At 55.6% G+C, this 25,610-nt stretch overlaps 2 protein-coding genes and 1 long non-coding RNA gene across 3 annotated transcripts in view; 2 read left to right on the top strand and 1 right to left on the bottom strand.

The window, feature by feature from the left end:
• The window catches only part of LOC112646125 (general transcription factor II-I repeat domain-containing protein 2), a 66,768-nt gene extending 63,411 nt beyond the window's left edge, over positions 1–3,357 (top strand). Inside the window, exon 16 of the mRNA XM_035718306.2 lies at positions 3,097–3,357. Coding sequence (XP_035574199.1) covers positions 3,097–3,299 — 203 coding nt within the window. The 3' untranslated portion in view covers positions 3,300–3,357. The remainder of the gene's footprint in view (positions 1–3,096) is intronic.
• Positions 3,348–20,360, bottom strand: NCF1 (neutrophil cytosolic factor 1). Its single transcript, XM_025425759.3, has 11 exons — positions 20,242–20,360; positions 15,383–15,463; positions 11,987–12,062; positions 11,690–11,855; positions 10,590–10,645; positions 8,634–8,756; positions 8,059–8,166; positions 7,050–7,167; positions 5,738–5,845; positions 5,188–5,333; positions 3,348–4,480 (listed from the first exon to the last, which is right to left on the bottom strand). The coding sequence occupies exons 1-11, from the start codon at positions 20,311–20,313 to the stop codon at positions 4,359–4,361; spliced, it is 1,176 nt and encodes a 391-aa protein (XP_025281544.1). The 5' UTR covers positions 20,314–20,360; the 3' UTR covers positions 3,348–4,358.
• On the top strand, positions 20,330–24,650 carry LOC125755221 (uncharacterized). The gene is made up of 2 exons (XR_007411097.1): positions 20,330–21,039; positions 23,923–24,650. It is a non-coding gene; the product is annotated as an uncharacterized LOC125755221 (long non-coding RNA).
• Positions 24,651–25,610: the final 960 nt, after the last annotated feature.

Here is a 25,610-nt window from a genome sequence, read left to right on the forward strand (position 1 = left end):
GGCACTGAGTCCAGCACACTGATGTTTTAGATCAGTCAACAGAGGGACGCCTGGGTGGCTCAGTGGTTGAGCATCTGCCTTCGGCTCAGGTGTGATCCTGGGATCCTGGGATCGAGTCCCGCATCAGGCTCCCTGCTCACTGGGGAGTCTGCTTCTCCCTCTCCTGCCACTCCCCCACACCCCTGCTCATGCTGTCTCTCTGAAATAAAATCTTTAAAAATAAATAAGGGCACCTATTTGTGTTTGAGCATCTGCCTTCAGCTCAGGTCGTGATCCCAGGGTCCTGGGATGGAGTCCCACATTGGGCTCCCTGCAGGGAGACTGCTTCTGCCTCTGCCTGTCTTTGCCTCTCTCTGTGTCTTTCATAAATAAATAAATAAAATCTTTAAATAAATAAAAAGATTAAAAAAAATCAGTCAACAGAGAAACAGAGATGTGTGCATTTGTGGAGTAGTATAAATGCACACACATCTATCTCCCCACTTTTTGTATGATGACCCTTGTGATCTAACATGTTTGCAAGCTTGGGAACAGTCCCATGGAGACACATTCACATATCATAGTACTCCTGAGTGACCTGTCTACCTCCACGCCGACCCACAAAGGTAGGAGTTAAAAATGGAAAACCTCAGATAACAACACGGCCTTTCAAAGGCCAAGGAAGCTGAGGTTTGCAGGTTGTTTCTTTGTTTTTGTTTGTTGGTAAACTTTATTTTGAGGGGTGCCTGGATGGCTCAATTTGTAGAGCATCCTACTCTTGATCTCTGGGTGGTGAGTTCGAGCCCCACAGTGGGTACAGTGATGACTTAAAAAATAGATAAATTGTATTTTGAAATAATTTCAAGTTTACAAAGAAGTTGCAGAAATGAGAATGGTATGAAGAACACTTACACATCCTCTTGCCAGATTGTCATATTGTTGAAATTTGACCCCTGTGCTTTATCAGTTGTTTGCCTGGGCTCCCTTGCTCACTCACTCTCTTTCTCTCGCACATGTGCGCACGCGTGCGCACGTGTGTGTGTACATTGCCTATAAGTGTGTATACACGAGTGTCTGAGTGTCTATAACGTGTGTATAAATGCATGTGCCTAATGTTTTTCCTGAACCATCTGAAGGGGTTACATACATCATTTACCCCAGAGTACTTAAGGGAATATTTTCCAAGAATAGGGATATGCTATTACCTAACCATGACTTAGTGATTAGCTCCAGTGAATTGAACGGTGATGTGTTGCTTTGATCTCATTGACTGTGGATGGTACCCCTTGTGATCTAACGTGTTTGCAGGCTGGGGACAGTCCTTTGGAGACTGTCCTGATGTCCTTTTTTTTTTTTTTTTTTTTTTTTAATTTATGATAGTCACAGAGAGAGAGAGAGAGAGGCAGAGACACAGGCAGAGGGAGAAGCAGGCTCCATGCACCGGGAGCCCGACGTGGGATTCGATCCTGGGTCTCCAAGATCACGCCCTGGGCCAAAGGCAGGCGCCAAACCGCTGCGCCACCCGGGGATCCCTGTCCTTTCCTATATAGCATTTAACCCCGGAGAGTTGGCGTAGAAAGCTCGCATGCGCGCGCGCGCACACACACACACACACACACACACACACAATGTGTTCTTAATCCCTATTAGGTACTAGAATTAGTGATGCCCCAGTTGTGGCTACTTTCCAGACTAGAGGAATTAATCTTTCCAGGGAACAAACAGGCTAATGATCCCGACCTGGTGATGACCCATTCAGGAAGCAGTGGACAGAGGGATCCCTGGGTGGCTCGGTGGTTTAGCGCCTGCCTTTGGCCCAGGGCATGATATTAGAGTCCCAGGATTGAGTCCCACATCAGGCTCCCTGCATGGAGCCTGCTTCTCCCTCTGCCTGTGTCTCTGCCTCTCTCTCTCTCTCTCTGTCTCTCATGAATAAATAAAAATTTTTTTTAAAGGAAGCAATAGACAAATGGATTAAAATGAAGGGAGGCTGCAGGAGAGAGACCAGCCTCCAGGCCATTTCCTCCAGCCCCCGCCTGGAGCCCAGATGCATGTCCCCAGACTGAGGGAGAATGACCCAACCCCGGCAGTTCCTGTCATTGGGCAGTTAACTGCAGTGCTGCTGGGTCTGGCTAGTTCAGAGGCTCACTTCCTGGGGGGAGGAAGGGGCTGGTTTACAACAGGGTCGGGGGACCCACCCCTGGAGTACCTACCTGAGCAGGTGTCAGGTGGACCCTGCAGGAAAGGGTCAGCCCCCTCATGTTATAAATCAGCAGCTAGGGCTGAGAGTGATTAAGTGACCTGCCAAGGTGACACAGCAGAGAAGTGGTCAGGGTTCAGATTAGGTCTGTGTGACTCCCAAGTTGTTCCATGACAGGTGGCTGTCGTGTGTAGCTTTCCAGTGGTTAGCCCATCTGGTGATGCTGAGGGGACAGCCGGGCTCAGCCTGGGCTGCCTTCTGTGGCTGGACTGGACTGGATTTCCAGCTTTGGGCTGTTGACTACAGGCGGCTGATGCTTCAGCCCCAGCTCATGGGCTGTTCAACGCCTACGACCCCTGGCTTCCTTCTCTACCCTGCATGTGTGTTGGGACCCCAGTGGTGTCACTCATGTGGACTGAGCCAAGCCTAGGAAAACTGACTGAACGAGCAGGTGGTTTTCCGGGGTCGTGGATTGATCGGGTGCCTGCAAATGAGAGCACAGGAGCATGGCGGTGGGGCCCAGCCCAGGAGCCAGGGACTGGATTTGGTGGTCCCCATCAGTTCCTAGGGGCAAAGGGTACAGTGCAACTCTCCTGAGGCCCTGCCTTCCCATTCCAAGGTGGGCAGAGGACACTGGCCACTCCTCCAACACACGCCTGGGGTTGGAGGCTTGGAGTTCTGGAGGCCAGGCCCACGTCACCTCCCTCCTCTGAGTGTCCCTTGGCCACAGCATCTTCCACTAGGACTGAGCCACAAACCAGGAGTTCTGTAGGGTCAGGAGACTATAATGGATCCAGTAAGGCTTTGGAATCAGAAAGAAAAGCCTGACTCCACCTCCCAGCTCTGTCATATTACCCTAAAAAAATTGCTTATGTTTTCTGAGGCTTGGTTTCCTCCTCCATAAACCTACCTGACAGGGTTGTTCTCAGAACCAGAAACAATGAAAGAAAGAGCCCAGCATTATGCCCGGCCTCAAGAAAACTGGCTACAGTGTGTGTGTAACTCAGACGCAGCATTTCCAGAAGCCAATGGAGAGTGCTGGGCGGGCATGCAACAGGGACCAGCACAAGGCCATCTCCAGGGGACCAGAAATACAGAAAAATGTGAAGAAAACATTTGATCAGGACTTTAGCTTGGAAAAAACAATGGAACTAAAAATTAAACAAGATTTTATCTTACACAGTTTTTTATTTTAATTGCAACTGAACAAGCAAAGGGGTTGGGATTCGCAGTGGTTAATTCTCCCACAGCTTTGCATGATAGCACTTGATGGGCTGGACTTTTCCAGCAAACCAAGTCTGCAAAAATGCAAATAAAGGGCCCAGTGACCTTCTCAAGGTCTCTTTCAGTTGTTGTGACCCTCAAGTTGTTCTCTTGAGAAGCATCAGCCCCCCCTCCAAGGGACCAGCCTCTCCCATCCTCTTGTGCCACCTCCCATACAGGAGGGGCAGCTGCCTTCTTGATAAGCGGCTGCTTTTGTAAGATTTGCAGCTCCGGGCTGCACCCTGGTGTCTTTGCATTTTGCAAAAGATCCACCAGCAAAGACTTTGAGGCCAAAGGCTGGCAGCAGTTGCTTGTGGGGGCGATGAGGGTCTGTTCATCAATGAATAATTGCTTTCTGGTACAACCTCCTAACTGGGCAGCCTTTCAGTGAATAAATCAGAGGTGCTCCCTCCGTATACCTAAATTACCAATTTTCTTTGTCACCGAACTAAGGTGCACACCCTGCACACTGTGGCACCCTTCTTTAGGACTCTTCTGCAGTGGTACCAAAGTTTTAGCAGGCAGCTTCTGTCCAAACAGCCAGCAGTGGGGGGGGCAGGGGGGAACGGGTGCACTTGGCCCCGTGCAAACTTAGTCTCGGCCAAGGCCAGGGCAGAGTGCAACCGGACCTTGGTTCTTGCAACTTCCCCCAACCTCCCGCCCCAGCAGAACTCACAGCCTTCAGTTCTTATTTTATAAATATCCCCAAAGGCGTGCCCAGCCCAGCCCGCCCGGCTGCTCTGCAGAGCCTCTGTCCACTCCAAACAGCATTTACTATGAGCGGCCGAGCCGTTAGGTGGGGCGGGGCCGGGGCTGCCAGAGGCATCCAGACCTCCGGATCTATACACGTATATACAGGGATGGGACCCGACAGGGCGGAGGGGCTAGGACGCCATCTAGGGGAGGCGACCCGGCCTCAGACGGAAGACGCCAGCTTCCGCTTGGTGCTCTCGCTGCATCGGTGCAGGATAAGGTCTGCGCTGGGCCGCGGGGGCACCGCGGGCTGTGGCTTCGCGGGCTGGGTCGCTGGCTGCTCCTCTGCGGCGGAAAGCGCGGCCGGGTGAGAGGCCCCGCCCCGTCTTCCAGGCCCCGCCCCAGGCAGCCCCGCCCCCAGGCCGCTGCGGGCTCTCCCCGCGCGGGCTCCCTGGGCTTTGCGGCCAGGACTGCTCCTGGCCCCGCCCCGGCCCCGCCCCACCCAGGCCCCGCCCCACCCAGGCCCCCCCATCCAGGCCCCACCCCCAGGCCGCTGCAGGCTCTCACCGCACGGGCTCCCTGGGCTTTGCTGCCAGGACTGCCCCTGGCCCCGCCCCACCCAGGCCCCGCCCCACCCGGGCCCCGCCCCACCCAGGCCCCGTCCCCAGGCCGCGGCGGGCTCTCACCGCGCGGGCTCCCTGGGCTTTGCGGCCAGGACTGCCCCTGGCCCCGCCCCACCCAGGCCCCGCCCCACCCGGGCCCCGCCCCACCCGGGCCCCGCCCCACCCGGGCCCCGCCCCACCCGGGCCCCGCCCCACCCGGGCCCCGCCCCACCCGGGCCCCGCCCCACCCGGGCCCCGCCCCACCCGGGCCCCGCCCCACCCGGGCCCCGCCCCACCCAGGCCCCGTCCCCAGGCCGCCGCGGGCTCTCACCGCGCGGGCTCCCTGGGCTTTGCTGCCAGGACTGCCCCTGGCCCCGCCCCACCCAGGCCCCGCCCCACCCGGGCCCCGCCCCACCCAGGCCCCGTCCCCAGGCCGCGGCGGGCTCTCACCGCGCGGGCTCCCCGGGCTCCGCGGTCCGGGCCGCGCCTGACGGCGGCGCTGCTGCAGAAAACGGACGCTGTTGCGCCGATAGGTGTCCTGGCTGAGGCGCTTCCGCGATCGCTGGTGGATGCTGTGCGCGTTGCGGATGGACGACCTGGGCCCAGCGGGACGGGGGCGTTGCTCAGCGCCTGGCTATCCCCGCCGCGCCCGTGTCCCCTGCCTGCGGGGACTCGCAAGACCGGCCCTGGGGTCTTGGGGAGCGGGGCAGGCGTGCAGCTGCCCCGCAACAACGCGGACTTCTGCCGGGCGGCAGAGCCCAGGCCCGGGTCCCACGCCCCTCGCCAGGCTGAGCCCGGCCCCTCCCCAGGAAGCCCTCTGACCTGCCGCAGTCGTCACGGCCGCCCCCAAGGCCCCCTCACACCCCTGCGTTCCCTCCGCCCCGCGCCAGCCCCGCCCCCCGCCCCCAGCACTGCCAGTCCAGGGCCTGGGCCCACAGAGGGGCCGTGGTACACCCTCGTGGTACCCTCAGCCCCTTCCAGCCTGGGGACCCTCGCTCACCTGCGGGGCGGGGCCCCTCGGCTCTTGATCTGGCGATGCGCCTGGGCAGCATCCTGCCCGGACTTCTGTAGGTACATGGATGGGAAGTAGCCGGTGATGTCGTCTTTCCTGCAACAGAGGCAGTCCTTGAAGCCCTGGCGGTCACACGGGGAGTAGGGGCCTCAGATGAGGGGGGCTCAGAGATCCCTCTAAACAGTGGGGGTTAAGGCAGCTGGAACTGGGAGACGCCCATAAGCCTGGCTGACACCAGACCCTGTCCCTCTGGGCCTCAGTTCTTCCATCCAAGCAACATAGGCCCCCTCAGCCACGATGTTGGTGGTGCTAGGAAGTTAGCAGGTCCAACTTGACCCTGGGGACATGTGTTTGCAGTAAAACATTTGCAACAGGGTGTTTATCAGGGTTTTTTTTTTTTTCCCTTTACAGCCACTGCTTTCTGTGTCTAAAATACCTTTGCCTACCTCCGGGTCACCAAGTTCCCCTATGCTTTCTTCCGAAAGCTCTTTAGTTTGGGGTTTTGTGCTTGGTCAAATCCATGACACATCCTGAAGAAATATGCATGGTGTGAGGTAGGGGTCTATGAGACTTCCCTCCATGTGGATACCCACTGGTTCCAGTTTCCAGCACCACTTGTTGAAAAGACTTTTCTCTCCATTCTCACTACTCTAATTTGGGAGAAAAAACTTGGCATATTACAAAGCATGCTTGGTAAAACTCTGATTCTTCTTGGCTTGTGGGAAAATCACAGGCAGATTCTCAGGGGTGCAGGATGGGCAGTTAAATCAAGTGAGAGTCAAAAAGGTTGAGAATTCCTGCCTCTGAGCCCCCAGCCCAGAGCCAAGCTGATGGCAGATGTTTTGGCCACAAGCTCACTGGGACTGAGAGGGTGTACAAGGACCGGGGGAGGCCCAGCAGGTCCAAGGAGATGGCTCTAGAAGCCACCAGGGTTCTGCTTTGCCCAAGAGGAACAACCAGATAAGAATCAATTACAACAAAAGATTTAAAAGGAGAAGGGATGACAGTTCTCAAATAGAATAATTAACACAAAAATTAACTGTGTTGTAGAAGGAATAATAGATGGCGAAGTGACCCCAAATCACAAAGGAAAAAGGTACCCACTCAGGCAAGGATACTGAACCCTGAGAGACAGGTTGTGGTGGGATCTGCTGATCTGCTGATCTGCTACCAAAGTAGAAACTGAGTCCAGAGAGAGGTGGTGGTCTACCCAGAGCCACACCCGGGGTCAGCACTGAGCCCAAACACACCATGCCCCAGGCCGGGGCTGACACTCAGGGTGGGAGGGGCACTCTCCTACCTGACGACCCACCAACCATCCAGGAGCTTATGAATGACTTCGATGGCTTCGCCTTCCTGCAGGGACATTTCATCCTCCATCTCGGCAGTATAGGCTTTGATGGTGACATAGGGCTCACCTGGTCGGCCGTGGGGACAGGAGTGTGGTGTGATGGTCCGCCCGGCACTGGCCTGCCTCCCTTCCCCTTCTCTTCTTTCTGAGCCTGAGGCTTCCTCCAGCTAGAGCCCAGGACCACCCTCCTCCCTGCCTGCTCCTTGCTGGCCTCCCTCTGCAGGATCCTGCCACCCACTCGTGGGGCACCCTGGAGGGAGCCTGAGGCTGTCTGAGGGGCAGAGCCTTGGTTGGGGGCTTGAGGCCGTGGACGCAGGCACAGGGGAGGAAGGTCCCAGCAGGGCAGGGACACTGACCACCCAGGGGAGCCCGCCCATCCCACTCCCACCATCCACACCAGGGTCCAGGCACCTAAACAGGAGGAGTGGCCAGACAAGGGGTGCAGGTGTAGAGCACCCATCCATGTGGCACCTGAGCCACTTGACTGCAGCGTGTGTACACACCGTTTCCAGTTTTTCCAGAGATGCCATAAGCCCGCAGACAATTGTGAAATCTCTCCATTGTAATTTATGGGCAATCAACTCTAATTTATTTCGACCTCCACGTGAGCCCCATCGAGGGGACCTGGGGACTGACTGCCAGTTCTCCGCTTCCAGTCAGCGAGGATTCCTCCGCCTCCAGGCAGTGCTCCTTCCTGAACCTCATACGGCCCGGAGGGACCCCTACGTATCTCAGGCGGACCTCATCGCCCTCGCCTCTACTCTACCTCCTGGTTCTCTGTCCTGACCAAGGGCATCACCTGCTACCTGGGCCCCTCAAGCCAGACTATGGAGTCTCTACCCTGACTCCACTGCCCAGCCCACAACCATATCCAACCCCAAAGTGGCCACTTCTCAATATCTCAGGGCCCCTCCAGTCCCTTCCCCCACATCCTATGGCCAAGGAGGGCAAGTGGCACCTTCGTAGTTGGGCTCTGGGTCCTCTGCCTCATCAGGACTGTCCAAGGGCTCCAAGTAGGACGCCGGGACCCAACCTCGCTTTGTCTTCGTTTGGCAGAACCACCAGCCTGGGTGGGGAAGTGGGGGGTGATGCAGTAAGTCTGGGCGGGCCTTGAAGCCTGCGGCAGCCACCAGGGTGGTAAGGACTCCCAGACAAGGACACACAGACATCCACCACTGCGATTCAGAAATGTCACCTTCACACACTCCACGCCAAAATCACATACAGACACACACACAAGGCCCAGGATTTCAGCTCAGAAGCTGCTTCCCACACGTCATGCCCAGAAGCTGGCCTGGCCACTGGGACATAATCCGGAGATGCACAGATGCCCGCAGTCTCCCCGCGGCGGGGGGGGGGGGGTGCACCAGAATGGGGAGGACAGAAGGGGACCCCCCGAAGGAGCCACAGCCCATAGGGGACGGGGTGGGGAGGAAGCCCGAGGCTGTCTGAGGGGCAGAGCCTTGGCTGGGGGCTTGAGGCCTTGGACGCAGGCACAGGGGAGGAAGGCCCCAGCAGGGCAGGGACACTGACCACTCTCGCTCTTCTCCACGACGTCCACCACGTCACCCGTGGCTAGAGCCATCTGGGAGCTCGAGGTCTTCTCGAAGTCAGCAATGGCACGGTACGTCTGCAGGATGATGGGGCCTGTGATGTCTGGACGGAGGGAGGGCAGGGTCAGTGGACAGTGAGGGGATGGGCTGCCTCCTCCCGGCAGTCCCCCGCTCAGGCTTCCAGACTGGCACTGGGTTCCCGTCTCCACCCAGCCAGGCGCACGGGAGGTGGACGCCCCCTGCCAATGAGAAAGCAGCAGAGACAAGCTCGTCTTCACAGCCCTGCATTTATTGAGCACCTAGTGTGTTCCAGACACTGTCATGCACCTTACACATGCTCCTTCTCACTTGATGAGGTTAGGGAGCAGCCCTCCTGGACCTTAATGTGCACACAAATCATCCAGGGATCCCGCTGGAAGGCAGGTTCTGATTCCAGAGGTCTGCAGTGGGACCTGAGCATCTTCATGTCTAACCAGCCCCCAGGTCATGCAACTGCATGTTATGTACTGAAATACATCTTTTCCCCTCCCCCCAAATTCCCATGTTGAAGCCCTAAGCCCCAGTACCTTAGAATCTGTATTTGGAGTTAGAGCCTTTAAGGAGGTCATAAGGGTGGGGCCCTCACCCCATAGGACTGGTGTTCTCATAGGATGAGGAGGAGACACCAGCAGGAGTACGTGCACAGGGGAAGGCCATGTGTGGGCACAGCAAGGAGGCAGCTGTCTGCACGCCACGGAGACGCCTCCACAGAGCCAACCCTGCCCACACCCTGATCACAGACTCCCAGCCTCCAGAACTGTGAGAAAATACATTTCTGCTGTTTAAACCCCCACCCCCAGTCTGTGGTTGTTGTATGGTGACCCACACAGACTAAGACACTGCTGGTCCCTGGACCACACTGACTGGCCCATGGCACCCGTCCCGGCATCCCACTGACTGGTTGAGATCCTGTTCCACCTTTCATGTCTGTGTGGCCCTTGACCTGAGTTTCTTTTTTCTTTTCTTTTTTTTTAAGATTTTATTTATTTATTCATGAGAGACACAGAGAGAGAGTCAGAGACACAGGCAGAGGGAGAAGCAGGCTCCACGCAGGGAGCTTGATGTGGGACTCGATCCTGGGACTCCAGGATCACACCCTGGGCCAAAGGCAGACGCTCAACCGCTGAGCCACCCAGACGTCCCATTGACCTGAGTTTCACCTTAAATCAAGCCTCAGTGTGTCCAGCTGTAAAATGGGGATAATAGCACTCTGGTCCCTACTTCATATTGTTATAGAGATAATTGCATGTGTTAATACATGCAAGACATTAAAATAGTGTCTGGGAGCACCTGGGGGGGCTCAGTAGGTTGAGCATCTGCCTTCAGCTCCGGTCATGATCCTGGGTCCTAGGATAGAGCCCCATGTCAGGCTCCCTGCTCAGTAGGGAGCCTGCTTCTCCCTCTTACCACTGCTCCCTCTGCTTCTCCTCCACACCACTCGTGTTCTCACTTGCTCTGCTCTCTCTCAAATAAATAAATAAAGGAATCTTAAATGAATGAATAAATAAATAAATAAATAAATAAATAGTGCCTGGGACAGAGTAAGTTCTCGATAAATGTCAGGTTGTATTATTAACAATTATCATGCAATACAGATCAGATACTGTCAGGCCTCTGGGTGACCCCTGATGACCACCTTCACCCCCAGACCTGTCTATTCAGTCAGCCAGGACACCCCTGGCTATAGGGAGCTGGGATCATGCTGGGCTCTGCAGCTTCAGACATGAGCTCTGAAAGCTTCACTGTCCAGTGGCCGCCCCCCCCAGGTCCCCAGGCTTTAGTGCAGCCACTGAGGACCCCCTGCCCTGGCCTTGGCTGCACAGCCTCTGCTCAGGAATCCCGATCATGTCCCCAGCCCCCACAGGGTGACCTACAGCTAGCTGCCCCCACCTCTCACCCGTGACACTGCTCTTGCCGTCTTTGGGCACCAAGTAGGTCTCTGGCTTTTTCACCCTACGGGAAAGAAGAATCTGGGTGAGGCGCTCAGCTTCCTGCGGGGCGCGCAGAAGCTCCAGGCAGACCTACAGAAGAACTTCCCAGAAGAAAAAGGAACCTGGGATGTGGGGGTCACTGCTGGGGGAAGGGAGCAATGGGACTGACAAAGAAAGCACCCCCCCCCCCCCGCCCCAGCCACCTGGGGACCCAAGGAAGGAACCAAGTGCTGAAGAGAACACTCTGGTCTGGGAAAGCCTCCTGTTACTTTGGAGGCTAGCTCCCTTCTGGGGCCTCAGGGGTATGGCCAACGGGAGTGGGCATCCCTGCCACCCAGGCCATGGGAGCCGTGCCACCCGGCACCGGGCCAGGGGTGGGCTCAGGGGCCAGCCCACTCAGGCCGAAGCACTGGTGTCTGTCCGCGGTGGCCTGTCCTCCAGGCCCCACTCGTACTCTGTACTCAGTGAGCAGAGAGGGACACAGAGAGGAACCTTCTGCAGCCAGCCTCCAGCAGGACAACACATTCCCCTGAGACCTCACTCAGCTTCTCAGATGCTTTCCATGCTGGGCCCTGGACCAACGGGCAGGCAGACAATGAGGTGACAAAGCGGAGGTGTGCTGCGCTCAACACCTGCCACCAACACCCCACCCCACCCCACCAGCCCGGCTGGGGCTCCGCGCTTCACAGTTTGGAAGCACTCTCCACAGCACCCATTACGACATCTGGCCCTTACCACCCGGTACAGGTGGGGAACCTGCTTTCAGAAGGCAGGGTGAGGACAAGGACCTAGGATCTCAGACTCCCAGCCCACAGAGCCTCCCCCGAGGTTCAGGGGCTCCAGGTGGAGACTTGGCAGGGATGCTGTGGAGGGGGTTCCAAGTTACATGGGCCAGAGTCGGAATCCTGCCTCCTTCTCTTTGGGGCTGTGTGACTTTGGGCGAGTCGCCTCCCCTCTGAGCTTTAGTCATCGGTAACACGGGGGACGCCCTGCACCCCCTCCCCAGGCCGAGCTCACCACCCCCTTCCCTCTCCCGCTTCGGGGACAGAATGAGGGGGCCACTCACTGGCTGTCCGTGGGAAGCTTGAGGTCGTCGGGGCGCACTCTAAAGAAGTCGAGGAGTTGGGGGCAGCGGGAGATCTTGACAGGCAGACCCATGAGCGTGTTGTAGTACTCGGTGAGCGTGCCCTGGCGACTCTCGGCCGCCCGCTGCCCATCGAACCACCGCGGGGCTGGCCGGGCCGGGGAGGGACACCGAGAAGCCATGAGCATTGTCCCAGGTCACGACCCAGAGGGGATGGGGGTGGAGGGGCAGCTCGCAGGGCAGGTGAGGGGATCCAGGACGGGCCACCCTGCTCCTCACCTGGCAGGTGCGGGATGATCCTGTTCTCTGGGTTGATGTCCCCTGCCTCGATAGGAAACATTTCCTTTAACATTTTCTAGACACAAAAGAAAGGATTGAGGAAGATCCTTTATTACAACCTCATAAAAGCACAGGGTTGGAAACAACGCTCCTGATCCCTTGGGCTGGTGCCATCCTTGGCTCTCTCTTTCTCTCTCCTCCTACATTCCCGCCAGCAAGTCCTTCTGGTTCCAGTCCTAGAATTTATCCAGAATCTAACTCTTCTCACTACCCACACAGCCCCCACCTCGGGCTGTGCTTCCTCCGAGCCCGGGTTACCACAACAACCTTTCACCTTTGTCTTCAGTCCAGCACCATCTTCACATTCAAATTGGATCCTGTCTCTCCTCTGCTCAGAACCCCTCCCTGCCTCTAAGCTCACTCAGAATGGAAGCCAAAGGCTCCACGTTAGTCTACAAGGCTGTGCAGACCAGACCCATCCTGCCTGCCTCACTCACCTCCTCTGCCACCACCCTCTTCTCGCTTGTTCACTCTGCTCCAATCATCCCCGAATACTCCAGGCCTGCTCCAGCCCCAGGGCCTTTGCACTTGCTCTTCCCATTCTTCCCTATATTTGTTAATAGCACTTCCTCTCTCTTTCTCCTTCTACAAGACTTTGCTGGGATGTCTGGGTGGCTCAGCGATTGAGCATCTCCCTTTGGCTCAGGGCATGATCCCGGGATCCCGGGATCGAGTCCCACATCGGGCTTTCTTCAAGGAGCCTGTTTCTCCCTCTGCCTGTGTCTCTGCCTCTCTCTATGTGTCATTCATGAATGGTTAAATAAGATCTTTAAAAAAAAAAAAAAAGACTGTTCAGATATTACCCATCAGTGAAATCTCCGTGACAATTTCCCCTCCTTACTCAGTCCTCCCGTCTACCTCCTCATACTGATTAATTTTTTCCATAGTTCAAATAACTGCCTAACAGACTATATAAGTTACTTACGTTTTATTTGTCTGTTATCCTGACTCCTCTACTAGAATTTAAGATCCACAAGGGAGGGCAAGGACTCGCATCTTTTTTATGCCCTTGTCCCCTTCCGAGCATCTCCCACGCACCAAGTAGAATGCACCTGGCACTTAGTAGGTGCTTGATCAATAGTTGTTGAATGAATGAGTTCACCAATTAGCAAAAGGGGCTAATCCGACAATGGAACAACCCAGAACAGTGTAAAGAGGAGAGATGGAGCCGTGCACATATCAGCATGAACAGGTCTCAAAAACTGACCTAATGACAGTAACAAGGCAGAGAAGGAGGCAGCCAGCATACTGAGGACTTCTAGAAAGGCTGTGGAAAATGCATGCTTAACACGATTGCATCTTGTGCTTGGACTTGTGTGTGTGCGCGTGCATAGGTGTGCATGCAGTGCCCCAGGGCTGGAGCTGACACATGTGCATGGGATAAAGGGAGCTTTCTACTTCCTTTGTAGTGTTTTATTCCTTTATCTTAAAAAAGCCTTTTGGGAGGCCTGGTCGGCTCAGTCAATGAAGCAGGTGACTCTTGATCTCAGGGTTGTGAGTTCAAGCCCCACGTTGGGTGTAGAGCTGACATAAAAACAAAACAAAGGATCCCTGGGTGGCGCAGCGGTTTAGCGCCTGCCTTTGGCCCAGGGCGCGATCCTGGAGACCTGGGATTGAATCCCACATCGGGCTCCCGGTGCATGGAGCCTGCTTCTCCCTCTGCCTATGTCTCTGCCTCTCTCTCTCTCTCTCTCTCTCTCTCTCTCTGTGTGACTATCATAAATAAATAAAAAAATTTTAAAAATTAAAAAAAAAAACAACTAAACAAAGCCTCCTAGCAAACAGCATAGTGACATCAATTGTGATTCAGAGTCCTAGGTGTGTAGGGCTGCTTATAGTCTTCTTCATGTTTATCTGCATTTTGTTTTTATTTACTCATTTACCTAATTTTTTTTTTTAAGTAGCCCCCACGCCCAGCATGGAACCCAACTCGGGACATGAACTTAAGACCCTGTGATCAAGACCTGAGCTGAGATCGAGTCAGATGCTTAATGAATGGACTGAGCCACCCAGGCTCCCGGCTGGCTCAGTCAGTAGAGCATGAGACTCTCGAAGTTGTGGTTGTGAGTTTGAGCCCCATGTTGGATATAGAGACTACTTAAAAATTTTATGGGAGAAGTGCAGGAAGGCACGCCACTCCAGGACTCACTACCCTGCTTACAGAGGCCTTTGTGGATGGACCCTCCATCCACATTCTGTCTCAGACCAAGACCCACCAAAAGCCACACTCTGCACACTATGCTCCCCAATGACCATCTCTATTGTGTCTGGCCTGGGGAACCCCATGGGGTTTTAGAGCCTGTGGGAATCTCATTCAATCTGGCTGACAGCAGGTGCCCACAAAGCAAGAGAACCTGAATCCTGGGGTGTCAGGATCACCACCCTGCCTTCTCACCTGCCCAGGGTCCTCATTGGGCCAGTGACCATGAGTCAAAGAGCAGGCTCTTGGGATGACAACCTGGTGGTGACACTAACCAGGCTGTCCCCTGCAAGGACAGAGGAGGCACGGCCCTTAACATCCCCTGAAGTTTATCTTGAATGGGGACAGGGTCTCTGTGTGGGAGGATGAAACTATCCTGGAGCTGGACCATAGTGACGGTTGCAAGACATTGGGAATGTATCTCATGCCACTGAACTGTGTGCTTAAAATGCTAAATTCGTGTTATGTGTATTTTGTCCCATTTAAACATACTTTAAGGAAATCTTACCATATGCAACGATGCAAATGGAACTAAAGGGTATTATGCTAAGTGAAGTAAGTCAGAGAAAGGCAATTGTCATGTGATCTTACTCATGTGTGAATTTAAGAAACAAAACAGTATCATAGGGGGAGGGAGGGAAAAATAAAACAAGATGGAATCAGAGAGGGAGACAAGCCATAAGAGACTCTCAACTCTATGAAACAAATAGGGTCACTGGAGGGGCGGGAGGGGGGCATGGGGTAACCGGGTGATGGGCATTGAGCAGGGCACAGGATGGAATGAGCACTGGGTGTGATACGCGACTGATGAATCACTGAACTCTACCTCTGAAATTAATAATACACTATGTTAATGAATTGAATTTAAATTAAAAATAAAACGTACTTTAAGGAAAATGTCCTTTTAAGTTGAGAAGTAAATAACGTCCCCTCCCCCTCAGCTGTGGGCTGGAGCGCCCTGGGCTCCCCACCTGCTGGCCAGCACCCGGGCCACCCGCCCTCCAAGGGCACAGCTGGGCCCGCTGCGCAGTGTCCTCCCTGGGCACCCGCCCTCCTGGCCGCGCCCCGCGCCGCCCCGCGCACCCCCCCCCCCCCCAGCACCGCCGGGGCCGGCCCGCACTCGCACCCGCACTCACGTGGAACTCGTAGATCTCGGTGAAGCGCCGGTAGACCACCTTCTCCGACAGGTCGTGCCACTTCACCAGAAACATGTAGACCTGGGGGGCCGGGCGGGGGACCCCGTCAGGGGGAGGGCGCGCCGCGAGGGGCCGCGGCTTCACGGAGCCCAGCGCAGCCCAGCTCCTGCCGCAGCTCCAGCTCCTGCTGCAGCTCGGGACCCAGGGCCCGACGCCCAGCGGCCCCCAAATCGGCTCAAGCTCCCGGTCCGTAAGGGGCGGCGGGAGGCCGGGCTGCGGCTCCCGGGGCTGGAGGGAGAGCGAGGCCGCTCAGCCCGGGGACCAGCTCTGCCGACCCACCGGAGGGCCCGCAGTGGTTGTGCGGGGCCCCGGGGGCTCAGCCGGTGAAGAGCATCGACTCTTGGGTTCGGCGCAGCCCGTGACCCCGGGGTGCTGAGGTCCAGCCCCACGGCCCCCCACACTCAGCAGGGAGTCTGCTTGAGACTCTGTCCCTCTCCCTCTGCCCCTCCTGCTTGTGTGCGCTCTAACAAATCGTTTTTTTAAATATTTTATTCATTTATTTATTCATGAGAGACAGAGAGAGGCAGAGACACAGGCAGAGGGAGGAGCAGGCTCCGTGCAGGGAGCCCGATGTGGGACTCGATCCCAGGATCCCGGGATCACGCCCTGAGCCAAAGGCCCGTGCTCAACCGGGAGCCACCCGGCCGCCCCCCCTCTAACAAATCTTTAAAAATATGTATTTATTGGTTGTATGTTGGTTGCACGATTCTGATCACTAAAAACCGTTGAATTGTACACTTTATATAGGTGAATTATATCTCAGTGAAGCCATTATTAGAAAGAGAAAAAATACAAACTTGGTAAGGAAAACCAAGATAGAGCCAGGAGAATTCTACTGAGCCACAAAACGGAACAAATCACTGACAGGTGCATCCACACGGATGAAGCTCAAAAGCATTATGCTGAGTGGAAGAAGCCAGATACATGGTAGGATTCCTTTTCTATGACGTTCTAGAGCAAGTGCAACCAAGTAAAGGGGGAAAAATCAGAACAGTGGTAGCCTCTGGGGGTTGGTGGAGGGAGGGGACCTGGGGCAATGGTAATCTACGTCTTGATGAGGGTTATGTAGGGACATGTACCATCGAAATTCAGCAAATGTACCTCTAAGACTTGTGGATTTCATTTTATATTAATTTTACAGTGAAAGAAAAAAATAGGGGCACCTGGCCAGCTCAGGGGAGCATGCAAAAATATATACCACAATATTTAAAACAACAATTGTATACTAGTGGTGTGTGAACAAAAAAACCTCAGTGGAATAGGATACAAAATCTAGAAATATATCCAAGTACACATGGAAATTTAAAATATGATAAAAGTGGTATTTCAAACTACAGGAGTAAAAGTGAGCTTTTAGTTTCTCCTTTTTTAAGATTTTATTTTATTACTTTTAAAAAAGATTTTATTTATTTGTTTGACAGAGCACAAGCAGGGGGAGCAGCAGAGGGAGAAGCAAGCTCCCCCACTGAGCAGGGAGCCCGACGTGGGGCTCCACCCCAGGACCCCAAGATCATGACCTGAGCTGAAGGCAGATACTTAACTGCCCAACCATCCAGGTGCCCCTGAAGTTTTATTTATTTAAGTAGTCTCTATGTCCCATGTGGGACTCAAACTCACAACTCCAAGATCAAGAGTCACATGCTCTACATACTGAACCAGCCAGGCACCCAAGAAAATTATATTTTTCCTTCCTTCCTTCCTTCCTTCCTTCCTTCCTTCCTTCCTTCCTTCCTTCCTTCCTTCCTTCTTAAAGATTTTGTTTTTAGGGGCACCTGGGTGGCTCAGTCAGTTAAGCTTCCAACTCTTGATTTTGGCTCAGGTCATGATCTCAGGGTCGTGAGATGGAGTCCTTATCAGACTCCACACTCAGTATGGAATCTACTTGAGATTCTCTCCCTCTCCCCCTGCCCCCTGATCATGTGCTCTCTCTCTTAAATTAAAAAATAAAAATAAAAATATGTTATTTTTAAGCAATCTCTACACCCAATGTGGTGCTTGAACTCACAACCCCAAGATCAAGAGTCTCATGCTCCATGGACTGAGCCAACCAGGTGGCTCTGTGTACCCTCCCACCCCCCCATCCCCCTGCTGCCCACCTCTCTATCTTTGCAAAGAGAAATATAGGAAAGATAAACCAAAATGAGTCTTTGAGCATATCTTTTTGTAAAGTTTTGATGTTGGATCATTTCATTTTTTAAAAAGATTTTATTTATTTATTTGTGAGAGACACAGAGAGAGAGGCAGAGACACAGGCAGAGGGAGAAGCTAGCCCCATGCAGGGAGCCCAACGTGGGACTCGATCCCGGGACTCCAGGATGACACCCTGGGCTGAAGGCGGCGCTAAATCGCTGAGCCACCCGGGCTGCCTGATGTTGGATCATTTCAAACATGTTAATATATTACATATTTAAAAATAAAATTAGATCAACAAGGATTTTTTTTAAGACTTTAAATTGGAAACAAATGAAAACAAATGAACTTCACTATCGAATGGGTCACAACCATATTAAAGAAAACTGGAAAAGGAAAAAAAAATCCAAGTAACTTTTACAGTATTTCTACCCTCAATCCAAAAGGAGAAAAAGAAAAAAAAAAAACCTGCAAAGAAAACTTAGAATTGACTTCATAGGTTTGTAGGCTGATTGTTCATGATGGCGCGGAAGCCGTCATTGTGATAAAACAAGCTCATGTGGTTTGCAGGACCGAGCAAAGGGGTACAGCTGTTAATCTAGTGGGCGCCAGGGTTCTCGTGGAGAGACGGGCTCTGCAAACATAAAGCAGAGTAACGAGAATGAGATGGAATCGCTCTTTCCCCGAGTCTGAAAGGACCTCAGAGGCAATGAGCCTCAACACTCAGCGTTGAGATCTAGGGTTCTGACACCGCCCCCCACTGCAAAGAAACAGAGGTCCTTAGTGCAGTGGTCGAGTCCAGGGCTCGGGCTGGGAAGCAGCAGGTCAGCTGGAGCGTCTCGTTCCAGAAGTTAAGAATGTGCTCAGAGAATGCCAGGCTATGTCCAAAGAGCACAGGGAGCCAGCTTGAAGGGGTTCCCACTGGCCCCTTCCGAGACGATGGGAGCATAAGATGAGGTACGACAGTGACGGACGGTAGCCCATGGAATAAAAGAGAAATCCACACGTCCACATTGACACAAGTCAGTAGGAAGAGGGGAAGAACTTTACCGGTAAAATGTTAGCTACTAAAGGCAGAAGCAACAGTAGAGTTTAAAAATCACTATTTGGCGCTCAGTATAGCAATTTGACTCAGGCAAGAGTCATCCACATACTGTGGAAGGAACAGGAGATGCATATAGTTGCGGAGAATCTCCCCGCAGGTTAATTATTCATCACAAATTAGTGATGAAATAGTAACTTTACAGTAGAGACACTTAGTGATCGAAACTAGCATCACCAACACAGGAACCAGCAAAGTCGCCTGCCGCCTGATAGGATCGGCGAGAACACAGTGTCACTTCTGGGGTAGTTCTGCCACCGGCACATGACCCCAATCTAATGAAGAAGGGTTAGACAAAACTTTTTGTAGAAGGGACATCCTACAAAACGACTGGCTCCAGCTCTTCAAAATGTCAAAGTTGAGAAGGACAAAGAAACATTAAGTCTGACCCAAGAGCACCTGGCTGGCTCAGTTGGAGGAGGGTGTGATGCTTGATCTCGGGGTCATGTGTTCGAGCCCCATGTTGGGTATAGAGATGACTTAAATAAATAAAACTTAAACAACAACAACAACAAAAAAAACTGACCCAGATTAAGGAAGTCTGAAGAGTCACAATAAGTGAAATGCAGCAGGTGGATCCCAAACCTGGAATATTTTTACTACAGAGGACAAGTAGGGGAACAGGTGAAATCTGAGTGAAGTCCGTGGGTTGGATAACAAGTGTTTCATCCACGTTAATTTGCTGATGTTAACATATTTGCATTGTGGTGTAAGAGAATGTCCTTGATTTTAAGAAATACACAGTAGAGAGGCGCCTGGGTGGCTCTCTTGGTTTCTGCTCAGGTCATGATCTCACGGTGGTGAGGTTGAGCCCAGGCACGCAGCGCGGGAGTCTATTTGAGATTCTCTTTGCTTCTCTCTCTCTCTCTCTCTCTCAATCTCTCTCTCTCAAATAAATAGATAAATCTTTAAAAAAATACATACATAGTAGTATTTAGGAGTAAAGAAACACAATGTCTCCCATTTGCTCTGTAATGATTCAGAAAAGTCCCATTCAGAGAGAGAAAGAGTTGGGAGTCGGGGGGAGAAGAGAGAGGGAGGGAGGGAAGAGGGGGACAGGGAAGGGGAGAGACAGGGAGTACAGATGTGGTGGCGGAGGAATGTTGGAGCTATTGGTAGTTTAAGTTCGAAATTACTTCAAAATTAAAAGTGAACAAGAAGAAAAGTCTCGGCATAGGATGCTAAAAGCGCCCTACAAACACCGTACGGTTGACCAAGCAGAGTTCCTCCCTGGGCTTCCTCTGGCCTGGGGCACCCTGGGGTGGGGTGGGGTGGGGTGGGGTGGATGTGTCTGGGCAGACGCGTCCCAGCCTCCCAGGACGGGGTGGGGTGGCCGCTCGGCAGGGTCATGTAATGTAAGGGACCCCACAGCCCCCGGGGACAGATGGCTGCTCCTGGAGGAGCACTGCCTGGGAGCTGGGATGGGGAGGGCTGCGCGAGGAGCGCCCTGCAGGGGTAGGGCGCCAACAGGGGAGTCCTGGGGGGGGCGGGGGAGCCAGGAGGGCAGCCGACTGGGGCCAGGCCCCTGCCCTCCCGCCAGGGCCGGGGCGCCGGGGTGGCTACTCACGTAGTGCTGGCTGGGGACGAAGCGCTTCTCGAAGCCCAGAAGGGCGATGTGGCGGATGAAGGTGTCCCCCATGGCTGGGCTGCGGGGCCTCCCCTCCTGTGGGGCGCTCCCAGCTGGGCCTTAAATGGGGTGGAAAGAGGAAGTCACTTGGGTCTGGCAGGGCTGGGGGTGGAGGGGCAGGGAGGGCTCTGCTTCTTCTTTCACTTTCTGGGATTCCTCAGACTCCCGGCGCAGGCATGTGGCCGGGAGCCCCGGCTGTCCTCCCCAGGGTCTCTGAGCCCCCAGCGGGGGGGAGGGTGCCCATCCTTCCCTCCCTCCCTGGCCACCTGAGGACCAGCCACATGGGCTCCTCTGCTCCCTTCCTGCCAGGCTCTGCAGCTGGGGTGCCACCTGGACCACCGCCCACGTGTCCCCAACTCCCTCCCTGTCTTGATAACTTCATGCAAAATGGCAAAACTTCATGCCCCCCCAACCCTTTTGTTTGGTCCAGAGCACTGACTATAATTGACGTCCTGCCTATTCGTTGTGTGTGTTTTCACGGCGTCTCTCCTCAGCAGGAGTGAGCCCTGAGAGCCCGGGCCTGGCCTGCCCACTGGCTTGCAGAGGGCGCTGCACACGTACTTGGGTGGTGGCCGCTCGGTCCCTGAGTGAACCAGCGCCTCCGTGGGAGCAGGAGAGCACCAGGTGCATGTCCGCAGGGGGCGTAACTGGGGCCCAGTGGTGGTGGCGACAGGCTTTGAGGGGGACTCGCGTTCAGATGCTGAGCAAATGGACCCTCAGGGCTGACTGCGTTTCCTTGTGAGTGAAATGGGACCATAAGCTCTGCTGAGAGGGGACGTGGGGTGCAGAGGTGAGGGAGCCGCGTGCGAGTGGGTGAGGGGAGGGCGGGGCTGGGGCCTGTCGCTGGCGCCTAGGCCCCAGGTGGAGGCCTGGGAGCTCCGAGGTCGTGGAGCTGGTCCGGAGGTCACGGACCCAGGCAGTCTGGCTGCGGGCTCAGGTCGGCGGGGTCAGCTGGTGGCCCAGATGCACCGACTCCAAGATGGAGAGGCCACCAGCACTCTGAGCCCCGGGTCCCCCTGGACTCCCAGGGGTGAGGTGGCATCCGGCAGAGGAGCCAAAGCCTGGCATCCTGTGACTGTCGCCGTGACCGGTCGGGTTGGTGGTGGTTCTTGGTTTCGTCTATGAGATGCAGGGGTCATGCCCTCTGCTCTGAGAGGTTTGCTCGGCACGTCCCCTGTGGTCACCGGGAGGTCACCAGCACTGGGTGCGGCCAGCCTTGCGAGGAGCTGCCGGACAGGACAGGAGGGGACAGGAGAGGAGGCGGACGGAGCACCCTTCAGCAGCTGGGACGCCGTGTGGACCACCTGTCCACGGATGAAGGCAGGGTGGCGTCCCCGGCTGGGTGCCCTCCCCGTCAGCAGGTGCTCACTCTGGGGAACGCGGCGGCCCCAGCCTGCGGGGCCACGCGGCCCTTTTCTGTGGGTGCCTTGTACTTGGGTGATGGTTAGAAAATGAGGACGAGACAGGTCGTGGTGGGCGGTTGTGCCTGGTGGCAGGGAGTTGGGGGAGGGGGCCCTGCAGCCACCAAGCGCCCGGAGCGCTGGCGTCTGCCACCCCTGGCCCGTGGTGCCGCCCCAAGTCCCCGCGGGGCCCCCAGCCCGGCTCACCTGGGCGCACGAAGGGCGGGGTGGGGGGGAATGGGGGGGAGGTGCGGCTGCGACTGCGGCCTCGGCATTTCCTTCCCTCTTCAGCGGCCTTTCCACTTTTGCGTAACAATAACAGGCCCGGCAGCCAGCGGCCAGGACAGTCGTGCTGTCACCAGCTGTCAGCTGCCACCTTGCCACTTCCCTGCAGTGGCCTCCCCAGACCGGACCTCCTCCCGGGGCACCCGCAGCCGGGCGCATCCAGGGCGCACTGCGAGCCCAAGAGAAGTCCTGCTGTCGCCGGCAGGGACTTCTGTCGCTCCCCAGGCTCAGAGCCTTTGGGAAGCCGAGAGGGGACTAAGTTTCATTTATGGGTGAGACAAGCTAGTGATCAAAGGGTTGAAAAGAAAAGAGGGGATGAGCAAAGTGAAGGAGAGGATGAACGGAGAAAAGTTTTTTTTTTTTTTTTTTAAGCTGGGAAGATTCAAACTTTGAAAAAGTTTTAAAACTTTTATTGTGAAATATACTGAAAACAAAAGTGTACAGTTTGGTGATTATCCAGTCCTAACAAGGAAGCCGGTATCTTGTTCCCCATCAGCAGCATATTAGAGCAGCCCAGAATGCCCCCCACTTCCCCTCATGGCGGGCAGGAGGGGCTTGCCCTGGGTCGGGAGGCCTCTGTGTTTCTGAACATCTTAGCACAAGGAGGCTGTCGGAGAGGTACTATTATTTCCCCCACTTTGTAGATGGGAAAACTGAGGCACAGAGCGGTCTGCGGGTCGTGGCGGCTAGTAAGGGAAGGGCTGGGACTTGAACCCAGGCCGCCTGGACCCCAGGGCCATGCTCCCGACCCCTGGGCTCCCCTGCTCTGCCCTCGAACATGTGGATGGGGATTCACGAGGGAGGAGTCGGCCCCTAGAGAGACTCTCAAGTGGGCCGCGCGGGGAGGCAGGCAGGGCTTTCCCTCCGGCCTTGTGGGCCCTCACAGCTTTCCTGCCACCGCCGGCCGCACCGCCAGGCCTTCCCCACACGGCCCGGCCGGCTAGTTCCTCCACCAGGAAACCCCCGGGCTGGGCCCTGGACACAGGCTGAGCGGGGTAGGGGTGTGGGTGGACACCGCAGCCTGGGGCCTAGGCGACCCCCCCCCCCCCCCCCCGCACCGCCCTCGGTCTTGTGGAGGGAGGGAATCTAGAGCTTTCCAGGACGGGGACCGTCAGCCACTGTTGGTTCTCTCCCAAGTGTGACCTAAAGGCCTCCTGCTGCCCCTCCCCGGGTGAGCACAGCCTGGATCGCAGTCCGGGATGTGCCGGGCCAGCCCTGGGCACCGGGTCCTCGAGCGGCCGCCGGCCGTAGGGGCTCCGGCTGGAGGTGGAGGCCGTGACTGCAGCAGGTGTCTGCGGGCAGAAGTCCGGGTGGCTGGAGGGCCGCTTCGGCTTCTCAGAAAACCGGACAAGGATTGGGCTCTGGCTGGGTCCGGGATGAGCCCGGAGGCCCCGTCAGAAGGGATCCGGGCGCCTGCGATGGGGAGGGCTCAGGACACACTCAGGCCCACCCCTGGGCATTTCTTCTCCCCCTGGGCCCTCGCCACCCGCTGCCTGGGCAGTGGACGCACACACACCCCTGCTTTGGACTCGGACTCCACTTCCGGTGTGTGCATGAGGGGCTTGGCCAGTCACCCCCGCCTCGGCGTCTCCACCTGGGAGGTGGCACAGACAACCGCACTTACTCCACGGGCCGTCGTGGGCATCACGTGAGGTTCAAGTGCTCAGCTTGGCAAGTGGCCTTTATCAGGTGCAGACTGGGCCCGGCCCTGAGGTCAGGAGGGCACGGCAGTGGGCCGGGTCCCCCCCCCCCCCCCCCCCCCCCCCGCCTGCCTGCGGCAGGGCCCATCCCAGCTGTTGAACCCGGGCTTTGAAGGGATGGGGAGGGATTGGTACATGAACAGCAGCAGGGCCCCCCCCGCCCCCCGCTCCTGGGAGGAGTGAGAGGCTCCGACCCCCTAACCAGCACCCCCCCCCCCCCCCCCCCCGCCCCGCAGGCTCACGTGCAGGGGCGTCATCTGAGGCTTTCATGACAAGGTCAGGCGCAGGACAGAATCCGAGACCAAGGGCTCCAGCCCCGGGCGGCCCCGGCAGAGCGACCGTCCGATGGCGCCTCCCCCGGCCCCCGGCCCACGGCCCGCTGACACTCCTTGCTGACTGGGCCCAGAGGCGTCGGCCACCAAAGCTATCTGAAGCTCATCAACCAACCACAAAGGATAAATCCAGCAGCAAGCTGCTACCACAGGGGATTTTGTGGTGATCTTTGAACTTGAAGCTGACTCCAGTAATGAGGAAATCAGGCCTCCAGATGCAGTCACAGGGCTGGGCTGCCATTTACAGATCTGTCTGGCCCTAGGACAGCCGGCAGGACCATGGAGTCTGTGACTTGCCAAGGGCTCAGTCCCCTGCCAACAGGTGGTGGACAAAGGTGAGAAGCGGCTGCTCCTGCCATCTTGCAGCATCGGTCTTGAATCAAGTGCCAGGCCCACTGGTCCCCTCTGAAGGCCAAGCCAACACCTGCTATGGCTTTTATGACCATACCCCATAGGCTCCTCACTCCAAGCCTGCATTTTTGGAACCCCTCGCCTACTGTACTTTATCAAAGATTTTCCCAAAAAGATCTAGACTGGTCACTCGAAGGGAGAGGAGAATTTTGGTCTGAATTCAATAGATCCTTTCAGGATGTTTCTGGGTCTTCTTAGAGCCCGTGACATCTAAACTTCTGGGATGTGGTCTTGCTTTCTGCCTCTGGTTGCGTCTACCCAATAATGTTTACTGAAATGAGTGGGGACATTCATTTCCCCCATCCAGGTCCCCTTGGGCATTGCCAAGGGCATGGTCCTTGATAAGAGTCATTATTACGGAACTTAAGATTCTAGATGAACAGAGATCACGCAACAAGTTGATGCTGTGAAATGCTTCTCAACCACCTGGCCTTGCTTCTGAGAAGGAAATCCGGCAGGAAACACCTTTACTAACTGGTATTGTATCATAGCTCACTTTCAACTTTACAGACACTTCCTTAAAATAAAACCACAAGGTATGCGTGTCTCGGGGTGGGTGGGGGGAGAAGGGGGAGGAAAAGTGACAAGACCATTGCTGATCAGAGTAATGAAGCTGGGGAAAACCACGAGCCAATCCAACCGCCTGTTATTTAACCCAGTTCCGGGGTTAAATCCAGGGTGAGGAAGCCCCTCTGGAGCAGCCAAGCTAGGTCCACCCACTGTACTTGTCACCAGGCCACCAGACCCTCAGGGACATGGGATTTCTGCAACTAGCTGCAAAAGCTTTCAAACCTGTTCTTAGAGCCAGGAAGACTGGCAGCCGCGGGGTGAGGTCCAGAAAGCCAATCACCCTTACACGTGGGAGGAAGGGTCCACCCTGCAGAGGCTGGGAAAGCAACTTTGGCGGGGTGGGGGGGGGGGGGTATCAATAGAAGGATGAGCAGCCCCGTTTGTGCTCATCTCGCTGGACTGGGAGGTCAAGAAGCAAAGGAAGAGCTGCTGTGCTCAAGAAAGCAGCCTACAGGCCCTCAATTCCTGGAATCCTGTCCCCTTCTTCATCTCCACCCTAGGGAGCCCAAGGCTTCTCTGAGGGAAGACATCACGCAAATACACACCCAGACACTGGGGCTCCCACTTAGGAGACACCCTTCGGTGTGTGACAATCATCTGCCCACTATTGT

This window comes from Canis lupus, chromosome 6, assembly GCF_003254725.2.
Source record: "Canis lupus dingo isolate Sandy chromosome 6, ASM325472v2, whole genome shotgun sequence".
Taxonomy (NCBI): Eukaryota; Metazoa; Chordata; class Mammalia; order Carnivora; family Canidae; genus Canis; species Canis lupus.

Coding starts and splice junctions, on each gene's coding strand:
- NCF1 (XM_025425759.3), bottom strand. CDS start 20,313: ATGGGGGACACCTTCATCCGCCACATCGCCCTTCTGGGCTTCGAGAAG. Junction 7,168..8,058: donor CCCAGAGCCCAACTACGAAG/GTGCCACTTGCC, acceptor ACGGCCGACCAG/GTGAGCCCTATGTCACCATC. Junction 5,334..5,737: donor CGAGGGGCCCCGCCCCGCAG/GTGAGCGAGGGT, acceptor CGCTGGGCCCAG/GTCGTCCATCCGCAACGCGC.